Here is a 21,131-nt window from a genome sequence, read left to right on the forward strand (position 1 = left end):
CAGCCACCTCATAAAAACGTAAGTGAATCTGAAAGTAGTGCAAGTTACATTCTCTCATTGCCCTTGAAAGTCAACAATATCCCTCCCCCACAACCTTTGTGGGGGACAAAATGTTGTTTGAAGGTGGGGTTGCGGCTAAGGGATGGCAAGACTTCTGCCCAGTTCAATTTTAAAAGCCTGATACCACTTGGTAGGACAGACCTATATAGCTGGCTCCATGATTCAAATCAGGCATCCCCAGCTGGTTTTGGACTACAACTCCCATCATCCCTAGCTAACAGGACCAGTGGTCAAGGATGATGGGAATTGTAGTCCCAAAACATCTGGAGGGCCGGACTTGGGGATGCCTGATTCAAATATTATTTCTTTAAAATCTCTATCCTGTCATTCCTCCCAAAGGAGACCAAGGTATGAAACACCCAAACACCAAAACAGTAAACATAATTTTTTAACCCTATAAACATTAGAAAACATATTTTAAAACAGTTAATGATGTCAAGATTACCAGACAATGTATTTTAGCCCTCAAGTGCCTGAGTGAACAGTAATGTTTTACAATTTCTCTGGAATGCTATTAATGAGGGACCAGATGCATGTTACATGGGAGGGCATCCTATAAACAAGGAGCTGCCACCAAGAAGGCCCTGTTGTGAGTCAACGCCAACCAGGCACTATGATGGAAGAAGGGTGGGATGAAGCAAGATGTAAACAGGTACTTTGCCACTGCTATCAGGTACAAAGGACACTGGAGAGACTCCTTAATGTCATCCAAACAGCCAAACACTTTTTATCAAATCTGCCCCAATCCTCCTGGTCCAATTAGGCCAAAGTATGGATACTTTGAAGCCTTGACCAAGCCGTTTCACAGCCTGTGGAGTAATGCCTTTATTTACCAGCAAAGCCCCTCGTAGATTGATGCCTGTTTCTATGGTAACATAGTAGGAGGCCTGGAGAAAGGTCCTTTGCAGGATGAGGGCCAGGAAGAGGAGAACTGCCAGGACATAGGCGGTTTTGAGGAAATTGGTTGAAGTGAGGAACGGATCTGTAGAATTCTACGGAGCAAAACGAAAGAGATTGTTTAAACTAAGAAAAAATATTGGCGGTCTAACCAAACAGCAAGGAAATGAAAATAATAATAATTAGCTGTCACCCAATTAAATAAGGCCTCAGGCAATTCACCTGGAAAAAACGCATAAACGTGAATGTGAATAAACAATAATTGCTAAGAAAAAACTACAATTTTTCTCTAAAGTATCAAAAAGAAAAAGCACAGTTAAAAATAAGAAGACTAAAATAATTCTGGAGTCTCTGATAAACAATAGTTTGTTGGTTGAAGAAACACACACACACACCCTACCTCCCCCTGTTTCATTCATGATTTGTTAAACCATAGTTTCCTGTGACATATGGATTGGGAAAGTTTTGGTATAAGTGCTTCTTACAAACCAGGGTATCAAATGTCTCGACTTGGTCTGTTTAAAAAGGAAAAGCCTATTCAAATGATACTTCCACACACAAACAAATGATACTTCCTTCCCCTATCACCTAAATTTTAGGTCCCATAAACAATAACCAACTGAGGACCAACAAGCCATCTCCCTAAAAAATATACTCTAATTTTACTTACTCTAACTGGGTAAATAGCTCCAGAGGTTAAGGCAGTGTAGTTTGCAGACGTTGCATTGGTCATGAGAATGTCGTCTTCAGTCTCGTTAGAAAAACTCATAACGATGCCGGAAATACAGAGCGGTCCAGCAAACCCCAACAGATCGGCTAAGTAACGGAAGGTACTGCTCAGAAGGATTGGCCGCCCGAAGGCGCGATACATGGCAAGCCAGATGGAAGGCTTGCGGTTTGGCTTGTCCTCCACTTTTTTCTGAGAAAGAAATAATAATAATAATAATTTATTATTTATACCCCGCCCATCTGGCTGAGTTTCCCCAGCCACTCTGGGCGGCTTCCAATCGAGTGTTAAAAACAATAGAGCATTAAATAGGATGGATGCAAATTTTCAAAATAAATAAAACTCTTTTTTTCCTTGTGAGGATACTGCTATGTTTCTCTTCTAAAAATAAATCAACTTACACGAAACAACCCGAACAGAAGCATGTTTGTCCTACAATCAATCTCTAAAACTGAATCAATACAGGGTACGTTGAGATAAAGGGGCTTTTCTACGTAAACGAAGAACCAGCATGACTGTTTCCGCAAATATGGATACAGTGGTACCTCGGGTTACATACACTTCAGGTTACATACGCTTCAGGTTACAGACTCCGCTAACCCAGAAATAGTACCTCAGGTTAAGAACTTTGCTTCAGGATGAGAACAGAAATCATGCAGCGGCGGCATGGCAGCAGCAGGAGGCCCCATTAGCTAAAGTGATGTCTCAGGTTAAGAACAGTTTCAGGTTAAGAACGGACCTCTGGAACGAATTAAGTACTTAACCACTGTATTCACGTTCTGTCTGATTTGCACCATTGCTTGGGAAATGTGAAGAAATATCAACGGAAAACCAGATTTAAATCATCTATTTAAACTTGTTGCTTTTCTTGCTGATTTCAGCTCATGAATCAACTCGTTGATTCGAGCTGCTTTCATTTAAAGCAGGGGTGGGGAAAACCTTTTTTATTTTTTTATATTTTTATATTTTTATTTTTTGCTGCGAGGGCCCCATTCTCTTCATGGCAACGTTCTGGGGGCTGCGTGCCAGCGGTGGGCAGGGTCAGAGGCAAAAGTGGGAGGAGCAATGATAGCTTTATGTTTGTACAGTAAGGTAGCTTCTGTGCACGCACACACACCCCTCATCTTCCATGAAGCAAGCAAGAAACATTATCAGAGTTCAAGGACATGTTCCAGCCAGGCAAAAACACTTGGGGCATGAAGAGGGACAGTGCGTAAAGCAGGTGAGGCTCAGGAGAGTCCTGAGGGCCAGATGGAGAAGCCTGGAGGCCAGATGGAGAAGCCATGGAGGAGACTGACAATAAACCATGATGAAAGCAACTCAAAACATACATCCTATGCAGACATCCTTAGGAATATTTGGTTATTAATGAATATTTATTCACACTTCTACACAGGCAACAGTGTAACCCTTTCACATCCAAGGACAGCTTTGATCTCCAGCATGTCACTGCCACTGCCCACCCCTCATTTCTGCCGCCTAAGGCAGCTTCCTCAATTTCCCTAAAGGTAGGGCTGGTGGGGTCTGGACACATTCAAAAGCAATGAAGGCCTCGAAAGGGCAAATGTGGAATAAATTTACCTCTGATTTTGCTGTAGGTGAAATTGACAGGCAGCAGGTACGGGTGGACTAAACAATGGCTATAAATGTTACTACTACTACTACTGGAGAGTCAGTGTGGTGTAGTGGTTAAGAGCAGTGGACTCGTAATCTGGTGAACCAGGTTCGATTCCCCTCTCCTCCACATGCAGCTGCTGGGTGACCTTGGGCTGGTCACACTTCTCTGAAGTCTCTCAGCCCCACTCACCTCACAGAGTGTTTGTTGTGGGGGAGGAAGGGAAAGGAGAATGTTAGCCGCTTTGAGACTCCTTAGGGTAGTGATAAAGCGGGATATCAAATCCAAACTCTTCTCTTCTACTAATAAAAATAATAATTTGATTCTTCCAAATTGACTGTAGATGTTGTTGTTTCCCCCCTGAGGGGATCCTCTATATTTATATTTTTGCTTTAGGAAAAATGGAGTGGCAACTATCCTTTGGAAACAGGACTCACAGAAATTGGAGCTGACGGTCCATTCAGTTAACTATCCAAAATCTTCCCACATGGAGATTGTGCTGAAGGCACTCCCTATTCATTATTCTTGGTTTGACTTTGGATCCTTTTAGTTTGGTTTATTGTTCATTTGATCCCCTCCCCCACCCAACCCTCACACCCTGTAATCTGCCTTGAAACTCCTCTTGGAATAAATGTGACATAGAACTTTAGAAAATAGCCAACTAAATAAAAATGGAATTATTACCGCTGCTATTATAGTAACAGATCTTTGGTAGATTGCTTTGATATAGGACCATGAACCTGAGGCTGACAAGAGTTATTCTCACCACAAAATTGTGTCTGAGATAATTTAACAGCCTCATGTTCAGCATCTTTCACTGAAGGCTTTGGGGGAGAACAGACTCCTACATTCTCCAAAGGGATGGAATGCACTCAAGGCCAGCTCTGTCCCATTTTATACAGGAACAGTTTGGCTTAATCCTTCTCTCCTCAGAAACCTTATAAACCGGCTATGCATGAGTAACAGCTAGCATGATCGCTGAAATTTAAGTCTGTGGTACCAGTGTAAACAATGGCAAAAGTTAGCAGCTGCCTCAGGCCCCCAGATGTAGAATAATTTTCGGAACTTTCCTAAATTTGCCTGTAGTTCCTTTTTCAAAGCAGGTGTGGCAAGGATTGGATATGAAAAGCATGCAATCTACCCCCAAGCTTAGGCATTTTGGGGCACCGTGAGACCCCAAAACAGGATGTCCCAATTTTATCAGGACAGTTGAGGGGTACGCAATGGCCATCTGACCTCTGGTGACCTCAAAAATCTCTGGTGAAGGATCCGATGAAGATGAATTCGACTGGATCAATGGGAGAAATTATGGAAATGTGATATTAAATTCACCGCATGTTACACAATTAGAGAAAATTTGATGAAAATGGTGTACCAATGGTACTTAACTCTGGTAAAATTGGCTAAAATTTGCAAAGATGCAAGAAATAAATAGGAACAATGTTTCACATGTGGTGGGAATGCCAACCTATTAAACAGTTTTGGAATGAAATATATGAAGAAATCAAAAAGATTGTCAGGGAACTGACATCAGAGGCATGGGAGAAGGAGAGGGTCTCTGATTCTGCAGGAGAAGGTCCCAGCGCTAGGGGGAGACTCGGCTGGGAAGAAGGAGAAGGGAATAAGTGTAACACCAGGGATCCAGGAGAGCAACGGGACCAGGAGGTGCAGAGGCTCCAGGACTCTTCGCTGAAAGTTAGTGAGGAGAGCCCAGGCACCCCGCTACCCACACCCACCCTGCGCAGGAGACTCCCGCGCAGTGAGAGGCGGAGACGCTTGGGCGTCAAACAGCTCTTATGTTGGCAGCGCTTTAAGAAACGCCCACAGACAGATTCTATGAGTGACTAAGGGCAGCCACGCTGAGATGGGCTGTGCAGTCCGGAGGGTTTAACCAGGCAATCTAATGCCCAAACGGGGCAGGATTACGCACGAGTAACTCCCAACCACTACAAAGATGTTTAAAATATCTTTTAGTAAAAACCCGGAGGCATTCCTTTTAGGTATAATCACAAATGATATTCCTGACAATCAAAGGAAAGTATTCCTCTATGCGACAACAGCTGCCAGGATGCTCATAGCAAAAAATTGGAAAGGGAGAAAAAATCCATCAATGAAAGAATGGCAAATTAAATTTTGTGAATATATACATCTGGCAAGACTCACAGCATTCATAAGGGGACAATCGGACCTAAAATTATTAAAAGAATGGGGATGTGCTAAAGAGTATATGAAAAAACATTGTTCTGGAGTAAGTATATCGGTATGTAACGAATGAAGCTTTGCAGGGTTAAAGAAAGAGAAAAATGGTGCAAAACATATAAAGATAGTGTCTACATTAGACACAACAATTTAGAAAGAGTAAAAATTTTGAGGTCTTAGAACAAAGGAAGGAAGTCAAGATGTGTATACATAATGTTACGATCAGAATGATGATATGGATTTATTTGTAGATGTGCTTTTGGTTTTTGTTTGTTTTTTCTAGTGTTTTGTGTTTTTTGTTTCTGCTTGTTTGTACTGCTTTATTTTGGATTCAATGTTTGTAATTTTTGTTGTAATGTTGCATTAAAAAAAAAAAGGAAGATGAATGAATTTGGGTGGCTTTAAAAGTGGGTTAGACAAATTACTGGAAGGTAAGATTGCCTCAGTTGGCTAACAGCCACAATGGCTGTGTTCGACCTCAACTATTGGAGGCATTATAGGAATCAAAAGCAGAGCGAGTGGCTGTCACAATCAGGTTCTGTTCCCGCTCAGGAAGTTACCTTTTGCTCCTCATACGCATCTTTCAAGCGGACGTAGTTTGTAAGGGCTCGCATGGCGATCGGCAGTTTCCCAATCGCCTTCAGGTCAATAGGCTTCCTGTGAGCTGATATGATAAGTGGGTTCATCCACCAGTAGGTTGCTTTGGAGAGCAAGTTGACAAAAGGCTGCAGGAACCTCACACCCAGATCCTGTAGATCTTCGGGAGGCTTCACTTTCTGAGGGTCTGTGAAAAACACATATTTCTGGAGATAAAAACAACAAAGAACAAGTTGAGTGGCAGGTGATTTTTTAAACCCCCCCCATTTCTTTTATTTATTTATTTTATTTATATACAGTGGTACCTCGGGTTACATACGCTTCAGGTTACATATGCTTCAGGTTACAGACTCCACTAACCCAGAAATAGTGCCTCAGGTTAAGAACTTTGCTTCAGGATGAGAACAGAAATCACGCAGCAGCAGCGGGAGGCCCCATTAGCTAAAGTGGTGCTTCAGGTTAAGAACAGTTTCAGGTTAAGAACGGACCTCCAGAACGAATTAAGTACTTAACCCGAGGTACCACCTGAGAAGCACAGGGATTATTCCCCCATATGGGGTAGATCCACATGTACATATTTGTAACTATGTCTGCCTTCAGGAATCCAACTGTGAACTGATGTGAGTAAACTTCTTTTATTGACTTTGAATAAGGTTGTGGCATCTTTATTCTTTTAAGAGGGATTTAAGGGAACTGACCAGGAACGTACAATTCAATCTGAGACAGACTGAATTGTATAATAGTGAGAAGCTCACATGATCTTGCAACCAGCTATCTGCTGTGCATGTAAAAAGGGGAATATAACTCTGCTAAGTAAAGGAACTTGCTAACGTAAATTAGGAAGGATATCAATGAACAATATATCCTCTCCTGCCACCCTGAACATTTCCACAGCAGAGACCTGAGGAGGGGCTGCACAAGAAGAAGTTCCTATAGGGCAGTGTTTCCCAAACTTGGGTCTCCAGCTGGTTTTGGACTACAAGTCCCATGCCTAGCTAGCAATCAGCTGGAAACTCAAGTCTGGAAACATTGCTATAGTGCATGGGAAGTGGGGAGGTTGATATACACACTAATTCAAAGCCTCTGCGTGATGCACCTTTTTGTGTGTGTGTTTTTCACAGGGTCCTAAATCTGTAAGCCATCATTTCAAAATATAGTGGTACCTCGGGTTACATACGCTTCAGGTTACATACGCTTCAGGTTACACACTCCGCTAACCCAGAAATAGTGCTTCAGGTTAAGAACTTTGCTTCAGGATGAGAACAGAAATTGTGCTCCGGTGGCGCGGCGGCAGTGGGAGGCCCCATTAGCTAACGTGGTGCTTCAGGTTAACAGTTTCAGGTTAAGAACGGACCTCCGGAACGAATTAAGTACTTAACCCGAGGTACCACTGTAAACACTCCAAGAGCTGGAAGATGATGGGAGTGATTGACTTCAGCAAGGGCTAAACTCTTCCACTCTACTGGCCAGTGGCTGGTAGATAACACAGCAAAGTTATATCAAATCTATGCCAAGCGGAACACACCCTGACACGGATGACGTTGATCTCCACTGCCATCAATAACCCATAGAGCACAACCATCAGTCCGGTGATGCAGAAACGCAGCTGCTGAAAGCTGAACCCATCTTGGCAATATCTGACCAGCTTGATAGTTTTGGTGACAAAGGCCATGACCCAGTACAGAAACAGAGCTGTGACACAAAGGAAGAAATAACACTTAGTTATACATAGGTATCATTAATCTCTAATCTATCAATCAATCAATCAATCTGTCCAGAGTCTGCTGAGGATATAACCAGTTTAAAAACAGAGGTTATGGAAACAGTGTGTTGTTTACAACGCTTTTCTTCTTCTTTGGCGATTGTCTTCCATAAACATGGTTTTAACAATGAGTCCGTAAGTGACTGTGGAGGCCATTTCTGGATCCACACGTCCTTCCACAGTGGGGACATTGGTTTCTGGGCAGGAGTTGATCACATTGTGGATTTGCCAAGCATGCCTTCCTCTTAGCACATTTCTCCCTTGTGTCCTGAGTTTGAGTGTCTTCAAAGCCCATGACACCTTTGTTAAAAGCTGCTCTCCAACTGGAGCGCTCGCAGGCCAGTGTTTCCCAGTTGTCAGTGTTTATACTACATTTTTTTTAGATTTGCCTTGAGACAGTCTTTAAACCTCTTTTGTTGACCACCAGCATTACGCTTTCCATTTTAGCCATACTCAAAGTAGGCCCACCAATCTTAATGGACGTGGCTAACTTAAGTGCATTAATTTTGATGAGTCTACTCTGAGTCGGATACAATCCATTAGAGACAACTGAACAAGGCTGACATATAATAGGCATCTAAAGTGCATCAGTGTGGGGGTGAACGAGATCGCTATCCTAAATCTGCAAGCCCTTTTCTCAATGCACTGGTGTCTTCTGCTCTGTGGAATGTACATAGCCTCTCTAGCTGTTGTGTCTCTGCCATGCATTTCCACAGAGGGAAAACACACGTGTGTCTCATTTTATTCCTCACAGCACAAATATTTATTTATCAGCAGGGAATCCAGCATGGCTTAGGTTGCACCAGTTTGCTCAAAAAGCCCACTGAAAAGAGAGTGTGTGGTTTTTAAAACAAAAACAAAAAACCAACCGCTTACCCAGAAGTAGTTTTGGAAAATTTGAGGTCTCAATATTGTGGTAATAAACGATAGATGTTGTCGCCGCTACAAATCCCATTATAGCAGGGAGGAAGAGATGTAGGTGGCGGGACTTCAACTGTCTGCAGGGGAACAAGGGTGATGTCAAAAATGTGACTGGATTGCCAAGTATCAAGTTCAAGCAGATAAGCTATAAAGCTCAGAAGCCCCTGTTCAGATCTCACCTCTTCAAAAGATTCACTAGCCAGCCTTGGGCACCACAGGACCGGCTCTAGATGTTGTTTTGTAAAGTGCTTTGAGGTGGGTTTTGTTTTGTTTTGTTTTGTTACGATCACATGGTTATATAAATTTAATGGCATAAATAAAACAAATCCCAACAGGCTCAGGCAGCATGGTCAATGGTCAGGGGACATAAGAGTTGTGGTTCAACAACTTTTGGAAGCCACAAGGTTGGGGAAGCTTGGAGTAGGATATTGCTAAAAAGCACACGGGAAGATGGTAGAAAGCAAGGATATTAGGATAATATGAGCTTTAGCCCAATGGCCCACCTAGACCAGCAGCCTGTGGCCAGCCAGATGTCTGTAGGAAACCTGGAAGCAGGATGTGAGCTCAAGAGCATTCCCCCTATGATGTGGTCTCCAACAACTAGAATTCAGAAACGCTTAATGCCTTTGACTGTATAGGCCAGGGGTCAGCAACCTAAGGCCCATGGGCCACAAGCAGCCCATGGGGGTCGTTTAACCAGCCCACGGACCCCCACTGCCCACTCAGGGACCCCCACCACCCGCTCGGTTGGCTCCTGTGCACCACGCTAAACCAACCTGGAGCAGAGTGGGGACCGCCCTTCCACGACGCTGGCCGGCTTCCCATTGACTGCAGGAAGCTCCTGCAGTCAATGGGAAGCTGTGCACACCTCTTCCACGCCAGAAGGAGCGCCGGAAATAGCATTTGTGCATGCATGCACACATACACACACACGCACTTTGCCAACCCCTGGTGCAGGCAGAGCTAGCAGCCATGGCTAGCAGCCACTGGTAGGATGAAGCTCTAAGTGTTCCATTTCTTGGCTGTAGTCTACTAGGCAGTCCGAGGACCATTGTGGGGGACCTCCAAACCCTCCCTGTTTCGGAGTGGGATTCAATCACACACTGTACCAGCAACTTCAAGTTGAGCAATAAATGCTGATATGGAGCTGTTGCGCAACAAGCCGCCTTTCCCAGAAGATCAGACTTTTTGCAATAAGGAAAGTGGTGGGAAACGCATCAGAAAACATGAGACAGCACTTGCTTTGACACAGCTTTGCCCAGAAAACAGACCAGTGTGAACAAATAGTTGGCGTTGTCTCATCTCCCTGCAAACAAAAGCGGGATGGATGCTGGCCTAGAAACTCCTGCTGTTTCAAGAGGGAGACGAACAACAGCAAGGAAAGTGAAATGTTCCACCTGCTGCTGGCATTTCTGTCTCAGTGTCTGTTGTAGCTGGGGAAAGTTAAATAGAACGGCAGTGCCTTTTCCCTTCAGGAAGCAAAGAAGAAAGAGGTTTGCTATCCTTTGGGAAATGCTATGAGCTTGGTTTTACACAAGTAGCAAGGGATTTTTTTCTCCCACTCTGTAAGAACGTAAGAGATCAGGTCAGTGGCCCACCGTAGATCAGTATCCTGTTCCGACAGTGGTCAACTTGATGCCAGTGGGAAACCCGCAAGCGGGGCAGAGGAAGGGGGTGCGGTGGGCACGGATGAACCCGGGTGTCACCACTGAGGGGGTGACAAAAATGCCAGGCAGCACTCACCATGGAGCCTGCAGCGCGCCCGAGCCACACGTCTCTCCTGGGAGTGACATGGTGATTTGGGCACCCACGGGCTCCACGCTGCCCCAAATGGTCCGCCCGTCACCTCCCCATCAGCTGTAGGGCGGCTGAGTGGGAGGAGGCAGGCAGACTCCTCAGAGGCCCCACAGAGCGTCCTGCCCCAGCTGGCCCTGCCCCGTGGGCAGCCGGCCCTGCCCCTGGGTGCAGGGCACATGCACCAGCCCAGGCGCCCAATCGGCTTGCTCTGCCGCTGCCCACAAGCCAGAGTCAAGGACAATAGCCCTTCTCCCTCCTGTGGCATCCAACACAACTGTGGAGGTGAAACATAGACATGAAACCTAGTAGCCATCAACAGCTCTCTCCTCCATGAATCTGCCTAAACCTCTTTTAAAGCCATCAAGGTTGCTGGCCATCACTGTTGGAGCAAGTTCCAAAGTTGAACTATGTGCAGCCAAGCACTCACGCATCTGAAACGATGCCCTCTCCTATTTCACACACGTGCACAAACAGGAGGGTGAACGTCAGGATCCATCGCAGGTTGTGTCCGGGGAAGTGAAGCCAAGTGTTGTGATGGATCTGAACTTTTGAGCTTTGACTTCCCCATCCTGAAACATACAAACATAAGCGTCAAAAGATATTCCTGGGGACTCCTAAAACCCTTGGACCCTTTTGGAAGCAAATGACAATAAAAGCATCATGAAGGAACTTCAGACAGATTGGCTTAGTTTCATTGATTACCTCGCACTGGCATAGTGGTCTTGGGAGGCAGGGTTTTTTAACAGTAATTCTACTATAACTCTTTACAGAAGCTTCTCTGTCTTTTCTTGAATTTCGCAGACTCATACAACCATAGAATGGTAGAGTTCAAAGGTACCCCAAGAGTCATCAAGACTGTTTTTCAGTACCCACCCCATGTACATATGCAGTGGTACCTCAGGTTACACACGCTTCAGGTTACATACGCTTCAGGTTACAGACTCTGCTAACCCAGAAATATTACCTTGGGTTAAGAACTTTGCTTCAGGATGAGAACAGAAATCGTGCAGTGGCGGCACAGAGGCAGCAGGAGGCACCATTAGCTAAAGTGGTGCTTCAGGTTAAGAACAGTTTCAGGTTAAGAACGGACCTCCAGAGCAAATTAAGTACTTAACCCGAGGTACCACTGTATAGGTATAGAGCAGGCTTCCTCAACCTCGGCCCTCCAGATGTTTTGAGACTACAATTCCCATCATCCCTGACCACTGGTCCTGCTAGCTAGGGATCATGGGAGTTGTAGGCCAGAAACATCTGGAGGGCCAAGTTTGAGGAAGCCTTGTATATAGCAACACAAAAACATTTCAGACAGGAATGTTCCAAACAACAATGCACATAACTTAGCAGGTCATAAGCTCTCAGCCGTATTACTTACCAATGAACAATATAGGAAAGGTGATAAATAAGAGGAAAACATGAGGTACCAAATTGAGGGCATCCAGAAAGCAGACGTTCTTTAAGAAGCCGGCGCTGATGTTATAGGCAGAAGGGTTGTCGTTGCCACAAAATGCGACTTTCATTGCTTCCACTCAGTTGCGCTGACGAGAGGGAAGCAAACCAAATGTTTGTGATAACATCAGGGAAAACTTTTTGGGGTGTTTATTTATTTGCTTCTTAGCCCAAACACAAACCTGTCCTTAGCAAACAGATCAGATCTTTGAAGAATTACAGGACTAGAGGAGCCTCTACGAAGAACAGCACAAGGCCTACAGGGCAAAGGACCAAAACTTGAGCCATATCCGCACCGAACATTTAAAGCACCATTATGCCACTTTAATGGCCATGGCTTCCCCCAAAGACTCATAGAATCATAGAATAGAATCATAGAATCATAGAGTTGGAAGAGACCGCAAGGGCCATCTAGTCCAACCCCCTGCCAAGCAGGAAACACCATCAGAGCACTCCTGACATATGGTTGTCAAGCCTCTGCTTAAAGACCTCCAAAGTAGGAGACTCCACCACACTCCTTGGCAGCAAATTCCACTGTCGAACAGGGAATTTCTTCCTAACGTTTAACGTCAGGAAGTTCTTCCTAACGTTTAGGTGGAATCTTCTTTCTTGTAGTTTGCATCCATTGCTCCGTGTCCGCTTCTCTGGAGCAGCAGAAAACAACCGTTCTCCCTCCTCTATGTGACATCCTTTTATATATTTGAACATGGCTATCATATCACCCCTTAACCTCCTCTTCTCCAGGCTAAACATGCCCAGCTCCCTTAGCCGTTCCTCATAAGGCATCGTTTCCAGGCTTTTGACCATTTTGGTTGCCCTCCTCTGGACATGTTCCAGTTTGTCAGTGTCCTTCTTGAACTGTGGTGCCCAGAACTGGACACAGTACTCCAGGTGAGGTCTGACCAGAGCAAAATACAGTGGCACTATTACTTCCCTTGATCTAGATGCTATACTCCTATTGATGCAGCCCAGAATTGCATTGGCTTTTTTAGCTGCCGCGTCACACTGTTGGCTGGGAGCTGTAGTTTGCTAAGGATGCTGAGAGGAGTTCGGGCACCCTTATTCCCCTCACAAGACCACAATGCTCCAAGAGGCTCAGACTGGCAAACACAGTCCAGGTACCTTCATAACAAGGCTGTAAGGTAGGATAGACTGAGAAAAAGAGGTTGTTTTTGTTTTTGTTGTTGTTGTTGTTAATATACCACCCTATACTCCGAGGTCTCAGGGTGGTTCACAGAATTATTTAGCTCTGATACCAAACCCAATATGCTCCCTGCCGCCAGCAAAGATGGATTGGTAGATAGCAAATCCTGAGCAGTAAATTATATGCTAACGTGCACAAAATAAAGGCGTATATTGTGTACATAACGCATATACAGTGGTGCCTCGCAAGACGAAATCAATCCGTTCCGCGAGTCTCTTCGTCTTGCGGTTTTTTCGTCTTGCGAAGCACGGCTATTAGCGGCTTAGCGGCTATTAACGGCTTAGCGGCTTTAAGAAAAAGGAAACAAACTCGCAAGAACTCGCAAGACGTTTCGTCTTGCGAAGCAAGCCCATAGGGAAATTCGTCTTGCGGAACGACTCAAAAAATGGAAAACTCTTTCGTCTTGTGCGTTTTTCGTCTTGCGAGGCATTCATCTTGCGAGGTACCACTGTATAAAAGAGTTGAGCCCTGTGCTGTACTATATTTCTACAGCATAATGTTAATACATATTTTTTTTAACCATTATATGCATTCTTGAATGTATCTGCTTATGTGCTGGCGACTTTAGGAAACCTGGATTAATAATATACAGTATGTGCAGCGTTGTCTATCATATGAACAGGGATGGGAGCCTATGGCAATTTCGGTTTCTCTCAGTTTCTCACTTTTCCAATCTTAAATTCAATTCTCCACATCCATTTGCTATTGTTTGTTTGCTTGCTTCCTTGCTTGCTTGTCTGTTTGTTTCAAAGAGTTGTCATGAAAATTCGCCAGCATTTTGGTGAGAAATGCTCCTAATAAACACATTTTTTGTATAAACATTCATCTAAGAAGACATTTTTGAATGCTTTTCCCTCAAATGCCTGCATTGTTACGCACTCCTCATCCTTGTATTCATGCTTCATTACTGGAGAAATGCATTGCAAAATTTGGGGAAGTGCGAATTTTGAAATATGGCTGTGTTCCAGAGTTCAAATATTGTTCCAGAAAATGCAGATATAGATAGGTTCACTTTTAAATGCAAACTGAATCAAATTTCACCCGGATCTCTAGCTCCAACTCACATCCACCACAGACTCTGTGGCCAGAATTCTTTATCTGGGAAACGCAAATTGCTAACGGTGAGATGTTATTTAATCAGAACTCCCAACAAATCATCATGAGTTGCTTGGGCTGTGTTGAAAAAAGCCAGAGAGTATTAAGAAAATATCTTCAACATATCCCATACAACCCATGCTGACTTATGGGGAGTTATGATTAAATAACATCTCACCGTTACCAATTTGCATTTCCCAGATAAAGAATTATGTATGTGTTAACTGCTGGTGGCTACTTTAAAAAAAAATTAAAAATCTTACAAGGATTTAGATTTTGATAATATCTCAGATACTAATAACACAAACTATTCTTAACTGCTTCCCTCTCAACCCTGAACAGTATTAACCATTTATATTTAATGTGCATGTCCAAACTTGTATGGAACCTATAACACTGGGTAGTATGCCATGCTAGTCTTACTCAGAGTAGACCCATTGAAGTTACTGGATATGAATAACTGAGGTTCATTACTTTCCGTGGTTTTACTGTGAGTCAGATTGAGTTGAAATTGTTTTTTCCCCTCTTTCTCCAGAGTTTGGATTATGTGCCACGGACCTAAATCACCCCGGACACGAACCTGCCAAAATTAAGTCCTCTTCTCTCTAGCTGATTTCGGTGAGAGAAGTTAAACATGTGCTGAATTCATTCTGATTGACATCAACAAAAAATCCAAAAGGCTGCAATCCTACACACACACCCTGAAGAGAAAGCAATAGTATACCCACTCACAGGCAAAGTAAACCCCATTAAACTCGATAGGACGTAAAGTGGATCTTATTTCGAGGTGAAAATACTTCGGAATATGCTGCAAATACGCTGAACATCTTTAGCTGGATTGTGAAGTAAGTGTGTTAAGAAAAAGCACAGACTTATTGTCATAGTTGTGTACAAAGGCATTAAAACGACACTACAAAGTAACATGCGCAACTATATATTACCAACTATACAAATACTCTCCCCCCCCCCTTTGTTTTTACAAAAAGCTTAATGCACACACTTGTACAGTCCCTGGTTTCATTATTCCGTGATTCTGTGCTGCCATCAGGTTTTGTGCGTTGTAACCAGTTTCAGAAAAAGAAATCTCTCACCCACCCAGTCTAAACAATACAAGAGAGCAAAAGTGATCTCTAGGTCGGAAACTGTAAATAAAATGTTAAAACAGCTCCCAGTGTCAAACCCTAGAGAAGCTGAGAAGGAGTTTGGGGCTGGGGAGGGGAGGGGAGAGACGACTTTCTTCCAAGGAAGAGGAGGGAAAAGTTTAGGAGCAGACAGCATTTTCAATCGCAGATCAAACCCGGTTGTAGAATTACTTACCTTCCCAAACAAACACACACGCACACACTTTGTACAGAATGCCAAGGCACACTTCTCCAGGTGGGACCCGGATCACGGAGGCGGAGGAGATCTGCTCCTCTGGAGGAAGCAGACACAAGCAAGACCCAGAGTGGCTTATTTTTAGGCTGGTGATGGGGAGGTCAGCTGCTGCCTCCTATCGGGTTTCCAAAGTGAAGAGATTCTTCTTGCGTCTTTCTCACACAGGCACTGTGGCGGGAAGGAAACTAGGGAGAGAGACGAGCAAGCTTAAAAGAATCACACTTTATATGGGTTTTTATCATACAAATTCCTCCTTCCTCTGCACTGAATGAAGGGTACCCAAGGGAGAGGGATGGGAGAACCTGCCAATTTTGGTTTCTCATTTTAAGTTCAGTTCCCCACATTTCTTCCATCGTTTTGTGATCGTTTTATATATTAAAAAGTCCTCGTGAAAATTCACCAGCATTTTCTTGCACCTCTCTCCTTATAGACACATCTTTCCATGCAGTTTTGCCCAATATACACATTTTTGCAAAGCAGTTTCCACCTTCTACCATGCATTTTATACATCCTATTTCCCCCAGCGTTATGCACACTTTACCCTAGTGTGTGTATTCTTAGACACATTACTTGGCCAGAGAAATGTATTACAATATTCAGGAAAGTGTGGATTTTTATGGATGGCTGGGCTGCTTTTCAGTTCACAGGCTGTTTCAGAATGCGCAGATTATGTAGGTTCACCTACAGATGCAAACTGAATCGGGTTTCTCCCTCAGCTGTACCAAAAGCGGCTAAATCATAATAATTAGGACTTCATTTCCAAGGATGATGTGTTCCCCCCTTTGGTAAGGCACCTTGTCCCTTTCAAATCTTCCTGACTGGAAAGCCCCAAAATGCTGCTGTTGCTGTTATTGAACAACATTTAAATAACAAATGATAATATGTACCTCGGCTTAAGTACTTAATTCGTTCCGGAGGTCTGTTCTTAACCTGAAACTGTTCTTAACCTGAAGCACCACTTTAGCTAATGGGGCCTCCTGCTGCCGCCATGCGATTTCTCTTCTCATCCTGAAGCAAAGTTCTTAACCCAAGGTAATATTTCTGGGTTAGCGGAGTCTGTAACCTGAAGCTTATGTAACCCGAGGTACCACTGTAGTAGGGAAACAGGGAGCCAAACCAGCAAAAATAAAAAATAAAAAAACCCAAGTCAGAACCCGGTGATAGCAGTTTTCAGCAATGGCACAACTGTGGCATGTAATTCTGCAGGAGAATAGACAAGCCCCACCCCTTATAAAAAGCATAGGCAAACTCGGAAAGGCTCAGAGCCGGCCCTATTATTAGGCAAAGTGAGTAGACCAGGCATAGGCAAATTCAGCCCTCCATATGTTTTGGGACTACAATTCCCATCATCCCTGACCACGGGTCTTGTTAGCTAGGGATCATGGGAGTTGTAGTCCCAAAACATCTGGAGGGCCGAGTTTGCCTTATAGCAGGGGTGATGAGCACTTTCTTTAAGCTCATTGGCCACATTCCCTTCCGGGCCACCTTTCAAGGGCCACTTGTCAGTCATGGGCGGAGCCAGAAGCAAAAGTGGGTGGGGCAACTCATGTAAATTCTACCTTTGTACAGTAGGCTAGTTTCTGTGCCCGTTCACATGCCCCCTCTTTGTCCACCATCCAGGCAAGCGAGAGGCATAATCGGAATTCAAGGACACATTCCAGCCAGGGAAAACACTCAAGGAGGGTGCAAGGCAGGGCCAGGGTCATGTGAGCTGCCTGGCTCCACAGGTGGGAGGCATCAACTGGGGAACACCCAAGGGAAGGTTTTCGGTTTTGTTTTTTTAAAAAAGATGGCCTTGCCACAGATTTTACCCAATTAATTTTTGTTTGCATATTAAGCCGTCTGCCATGGTTACTTCATAGTTGAACCTGTATAGTACGGATGTTTGATCCATTCCCATTTCATGTTATGAAATACGGTGGTACCTTGGGTTACATACGCTTCAGGTTACAGGCGCTTCAGGTTACAGACTCCACTAACCCAGAAATAGTGCTTCAGGTTAAGAACTTTGCTTCAGGATGAGAACAGAAATTGTGCTCCGGCGGCGTGGCGGTGGCAGGAGGCCCCATTAGCTAAAGTGGTGCTTCAGGTTAAGAACAGTTTCAGGTCAAGAACGGACCTCCAGAACGAATTAAGTACTTAACCTGAGGTACCACTCTATACACATGACACCTCGCATTTTAATCATTTCTGACATCCTCTTCTATTTTCAACAATAACCATTATTACAACTGCATATTTTTACACTGAACTGGTGTCATTGTTTCGGGAATATAATTAAATCTATATATTAAAAAATTAGTCTAGTTTGGCCAAAAGGAACTGTTTTTTTTTCCTGTGCACCTCCTATCTATTTATATATGCTGCTAAGTAGCTGTAAGTCGGTGCTACACTGGAGAAACCCCATGATTTTTAGCACCTTGTGAAAACAGTGCTGCATTTGCCTAGCTGTTTTCTGCATGCTCCCTAACTTTATTCTTCGCGTAACAGAGTTTGAAGAAACTAGGAGACCCCTTTTCTCAGATCGCCTCTAGCGCATGGGAAATGCGACCGGCATCAGAGTGCCTGGTGCCTGTGTAATTGTCATGAGCTCTCCGCAAATGTGCGCTGCATTGCCTGAAACATTTTGTGTGACGTTCATGCTACAGCAAACCTTCCAAGTTCGCAATTGCAATCCCATCTCTCTCTACCCCCCCTCTGCCTCGCGCTTTCCTCCCTGCCGTCCCCATTCGCCTATTGAAAAGGGCTTACCGGGATCTATTGCGGCAATCCGAGGAACCCGGGTGAACACAGAGATGGCTCCCCAGGGATGCCATCTCTCAAGACTGCAGCATGAGGTTTATGGAGCAAGACACACTGCCTTCTGCCGCCGGCTCAGAGCATGCAGACGGGGAAAGCAGAGAACAACCAAAGCTGTCATTTAAGCGCTTGCGAAGACAATGCCGTTCCCATTAATGTGCAAGCTTTATGCTTCAGCCATCTGACCTCCTCCAGGGGTGAGATGAGGGCACTCTCCTTCTCTGGCTTAAAAAGAAAGCAAAATAAAACGCTTTCTGTGGAGCTGGAGCAGATTAGACACATTGGCACAGCTGGATTTCTATAGGTACACTAGACACGCTATCGGGTTCCTGGTTTGCACGCACATCTAAATGGATTGTGTGCATACTTGTTTATTCTTTAAGAGTTTTCAATGCAAATAGCATTCGTTTTTATTTGTATACTGCCCGGCATACAGATATGTTGCAAGATGCTTCACAATAGGAAAATTACAGGCAAGGAAGACCACACAATTAAAGTGCTCTCGGAAAAGACACATATGTGATTAAAGGCGATATCAGATGAGGTTCAACCCACTAATATCCCTTTAGTTGGAAATCTATGAAATGCAGCCCTAACATCATTTGCGATCTGCTCAAATTCCCATTGAAAGAGGATGGCTTCACAGGGTGTTGTGAAAATGGCAAAACATCCAGATCTAGTGAAAACTAGGAGATGGGGTGGTGGGAACAGCAATTTAAAGAAACACGATTTCCCTTTGTCAAGTCATAAGGAACAAAAGTTTAATTTGGAATTACCTGACAACTTTTCCACCGCTGAGGAAACATTATTAGCATAATTTATATTATATTTATATAGATTTTTATCAATGCTTAAATGTTTATCTATTTAAAGTGGTTTGTTTCAGATTCAGTATGAACGTATGTGCATCAAAGTGGTGGAGCATAGTGTGTGTACATATAGACCTCTTTATTACACAGGAACAGGTGGCACTGTGGTCTAAACCACTGAGCCTCTTGGGCTTGCTGATCCAAAGGTTGGTGATTTGAATCCCAGCGATAGAGTGAGCTCCCGTTGCTCTGTCCCAGCTCCTGCCAACCTAGCAGTTCAGAAGCACACCGGTGCAAGTAGATAAATAGGTACTGCTGTGGCAGGAAGGTAAACAGTGTTTCCATGAGCTCTGGTTTCCGTCACGGTGTTCCTTTGTGCCAGAAGTGGTTTAGTCATGCTGGCCACATGACCTGGAAAGCTTGTTTGTACTAAATATGCTTCAGGTTGAGAGTTTTCAGGTTACGCTCCGCGGCGACTCAGAAGTAACGGAACACGTTACTTCCGGGTTTCGCTGCTCGTGTATGTGCAGACGCTCAAAATGACGTCGCGCGCATGCATGGAAGCGCAAATTGCGACCCGCGCATGCCCAGATGTGCATTGTGTTCGCTTCAGGATGCGAACGGGGCTCCAGAACGGATTCCGTTCGCATCCAGAGGTACTACAGTATTGTTTTTGTTATGTACTGAGTTGAATAGGATCCAAATTGCAGCAGTCTGATTGGTCCTAGAACAATAGGATTCAGAATGCAGCAGTCTGATTGGTCCTAGAAGAATAGGATCCAGAAGGCAGCAGTCTGATTGATCTGCAGGAGCCACCCAATCCAGCTCCAGGTGGAAGTGAATCCGCAACCTGGTTGGCCTACAGGAGAATCCCGGAACTAGCCAATCATGTGGGGCCCATTGTGTAAATAATGTATATAAAGCAGACATTTCGGGGGAACTTCCATTCCTCACTACTATGAGCTGAATAAAGAGCATGAAATCCACACTCGATTCTGAGTATATTTCAGCTTTGCAGTGGGGCTGGTGCTTGGCTCTGCTTAAATTTAGTGCCAAATGCACGCTCCACCAAGATTGGCTCCACTAGGGCAGGCTTCCTTGAACTCAGCCCTCCAGATGTTTTGAGACTACATTTCCCATCATCCCTGACCACCGGACCTGCTAGCTAGGGATCATGGAAGTTGTAGGCCAAAAACATCTGGAGGGCCGAGTTTGAGGAAGCCTGCACTAAGGTGACAGGAGGATGTGGTTTTCAGTGGGAACTGTTGTTTGTTGAGGGGCGGAGAAGGTAAAATACTTCTTCCCCTCTCACTGAACTCCCTACCATGAATACCTTGGCAGCATTTGGGGGAAGAGAGAAAGGAAAATGCCCACCACTGACGTTGGTCCCTGGAAGGCTGCACAGAACAGGATGCGGCCTTTGAGCCAAAGGTTTCTTCCTCTTTTACAGGGTTCGTCCCAAAGTTGTGTGACTTTACAATATCCATCATCCTGTGAGAAGATCATTTGGATAATATTTCCCTTATTACGACATCCCTTATTACGGCCGAGGGAGCCGGCGTACAGCTGGTCATGTGGCCAGCATGACTAAGCCACTTCTGGCAAACCAGAGCAGCTCACAGAAACACCGTTTGCCTTCCCGCCAGAGTGGTACCTATTTATCTACTTGCACTTTGACGTGCTTTCAAACTGCTAGGTTGGCAGGAGTAGGGACCGAGCAACAGCAGCTCACCCCATCGCAGGGATTCGAACTGCCGACCTTCTGATCGGCATGCTCAAGAGGCTCAGTGGTTTAGACCTCAGCGCCACCCGCATCCACTAACCAC

The 21,131-nt window shown here is 44.5% G+C and overlaps 1 protein-coding gene across 16 annotated transcripts in view; it reads right to left on the reverse strand.

Annotated features, from left to right (window-relative positions):
* ABCC9 (ATP binding cassette subfamily C member 9) overlaps positions 1 to 18,630 on the reverse strand; it is a 93,541-nt gene extending 74,911 nt beyond the window's left edge. For 8 of the 16 annotated variants that reach the window (XM_083460927.1, XM_083460926.1, XM_083460925.1 and 5 more), the window contains exons 1-8: positions 15,638 to 15,825; positions 11,948 to 12,110; positions 11,003 to 11,144; positions 8,734 to 8,855; positions 7,621 to 7,787; positions 6,059 to 6,301; positions 1,628 to 1,876; positions 894 to 1,052 (exon numbers count right to left, since the gene is read on the reverse strand). In XM_083460927.1, the coding sequence (XP_083317053.1) occupies positions 894 to 1,052; positions 1,628 to 1,876; positions 6,059 to 6,301; positions 7,621 to 7,787; positions 8,734 to 8,855; positions 11,003 to 11,144; positions 11,948 to 12,092 (1,227 nt within the window). In that variant the 5' untranslated portion in view covers positions 12,093 to 12,110; positions 15,638 to 15,825. Of the gene's footprint in view, positions 1 to 893; positions 1,053 to 1,627; positions 1,877 to 6,058; positions 6,302 to 7,620; positions 7,788 to 8,733; positions 8,856 to 11,002; positions 11,145 to 11,947; positions 12,111 to 14,900; positions 15,022 to 15,637; positions 15,897 to 18,448 lie in introns of those variants that run through there. The other 8 variants (XM_083460923.1, XM_083460922.1, XM_083460934.1 and 5 more) reach the window with 5 other exon arrangements.
* Between the last annotated feature and the right edge of the window lie 2,501 nt (positions 18,631 to 21,131).

The sequence above is a fragment of the Podarcis liolepis genome (genome assembly GCF_965112155.1).
Source record: "Podarcis liolepis genome assembly, chromosome: 10".
Classification (NCBI taxonomy): Eukaryota; Metazoa; Chordata; class Lepidosauria; order Squamata; family Lacertidae; genus Podarcis; species Podarcis liolepis.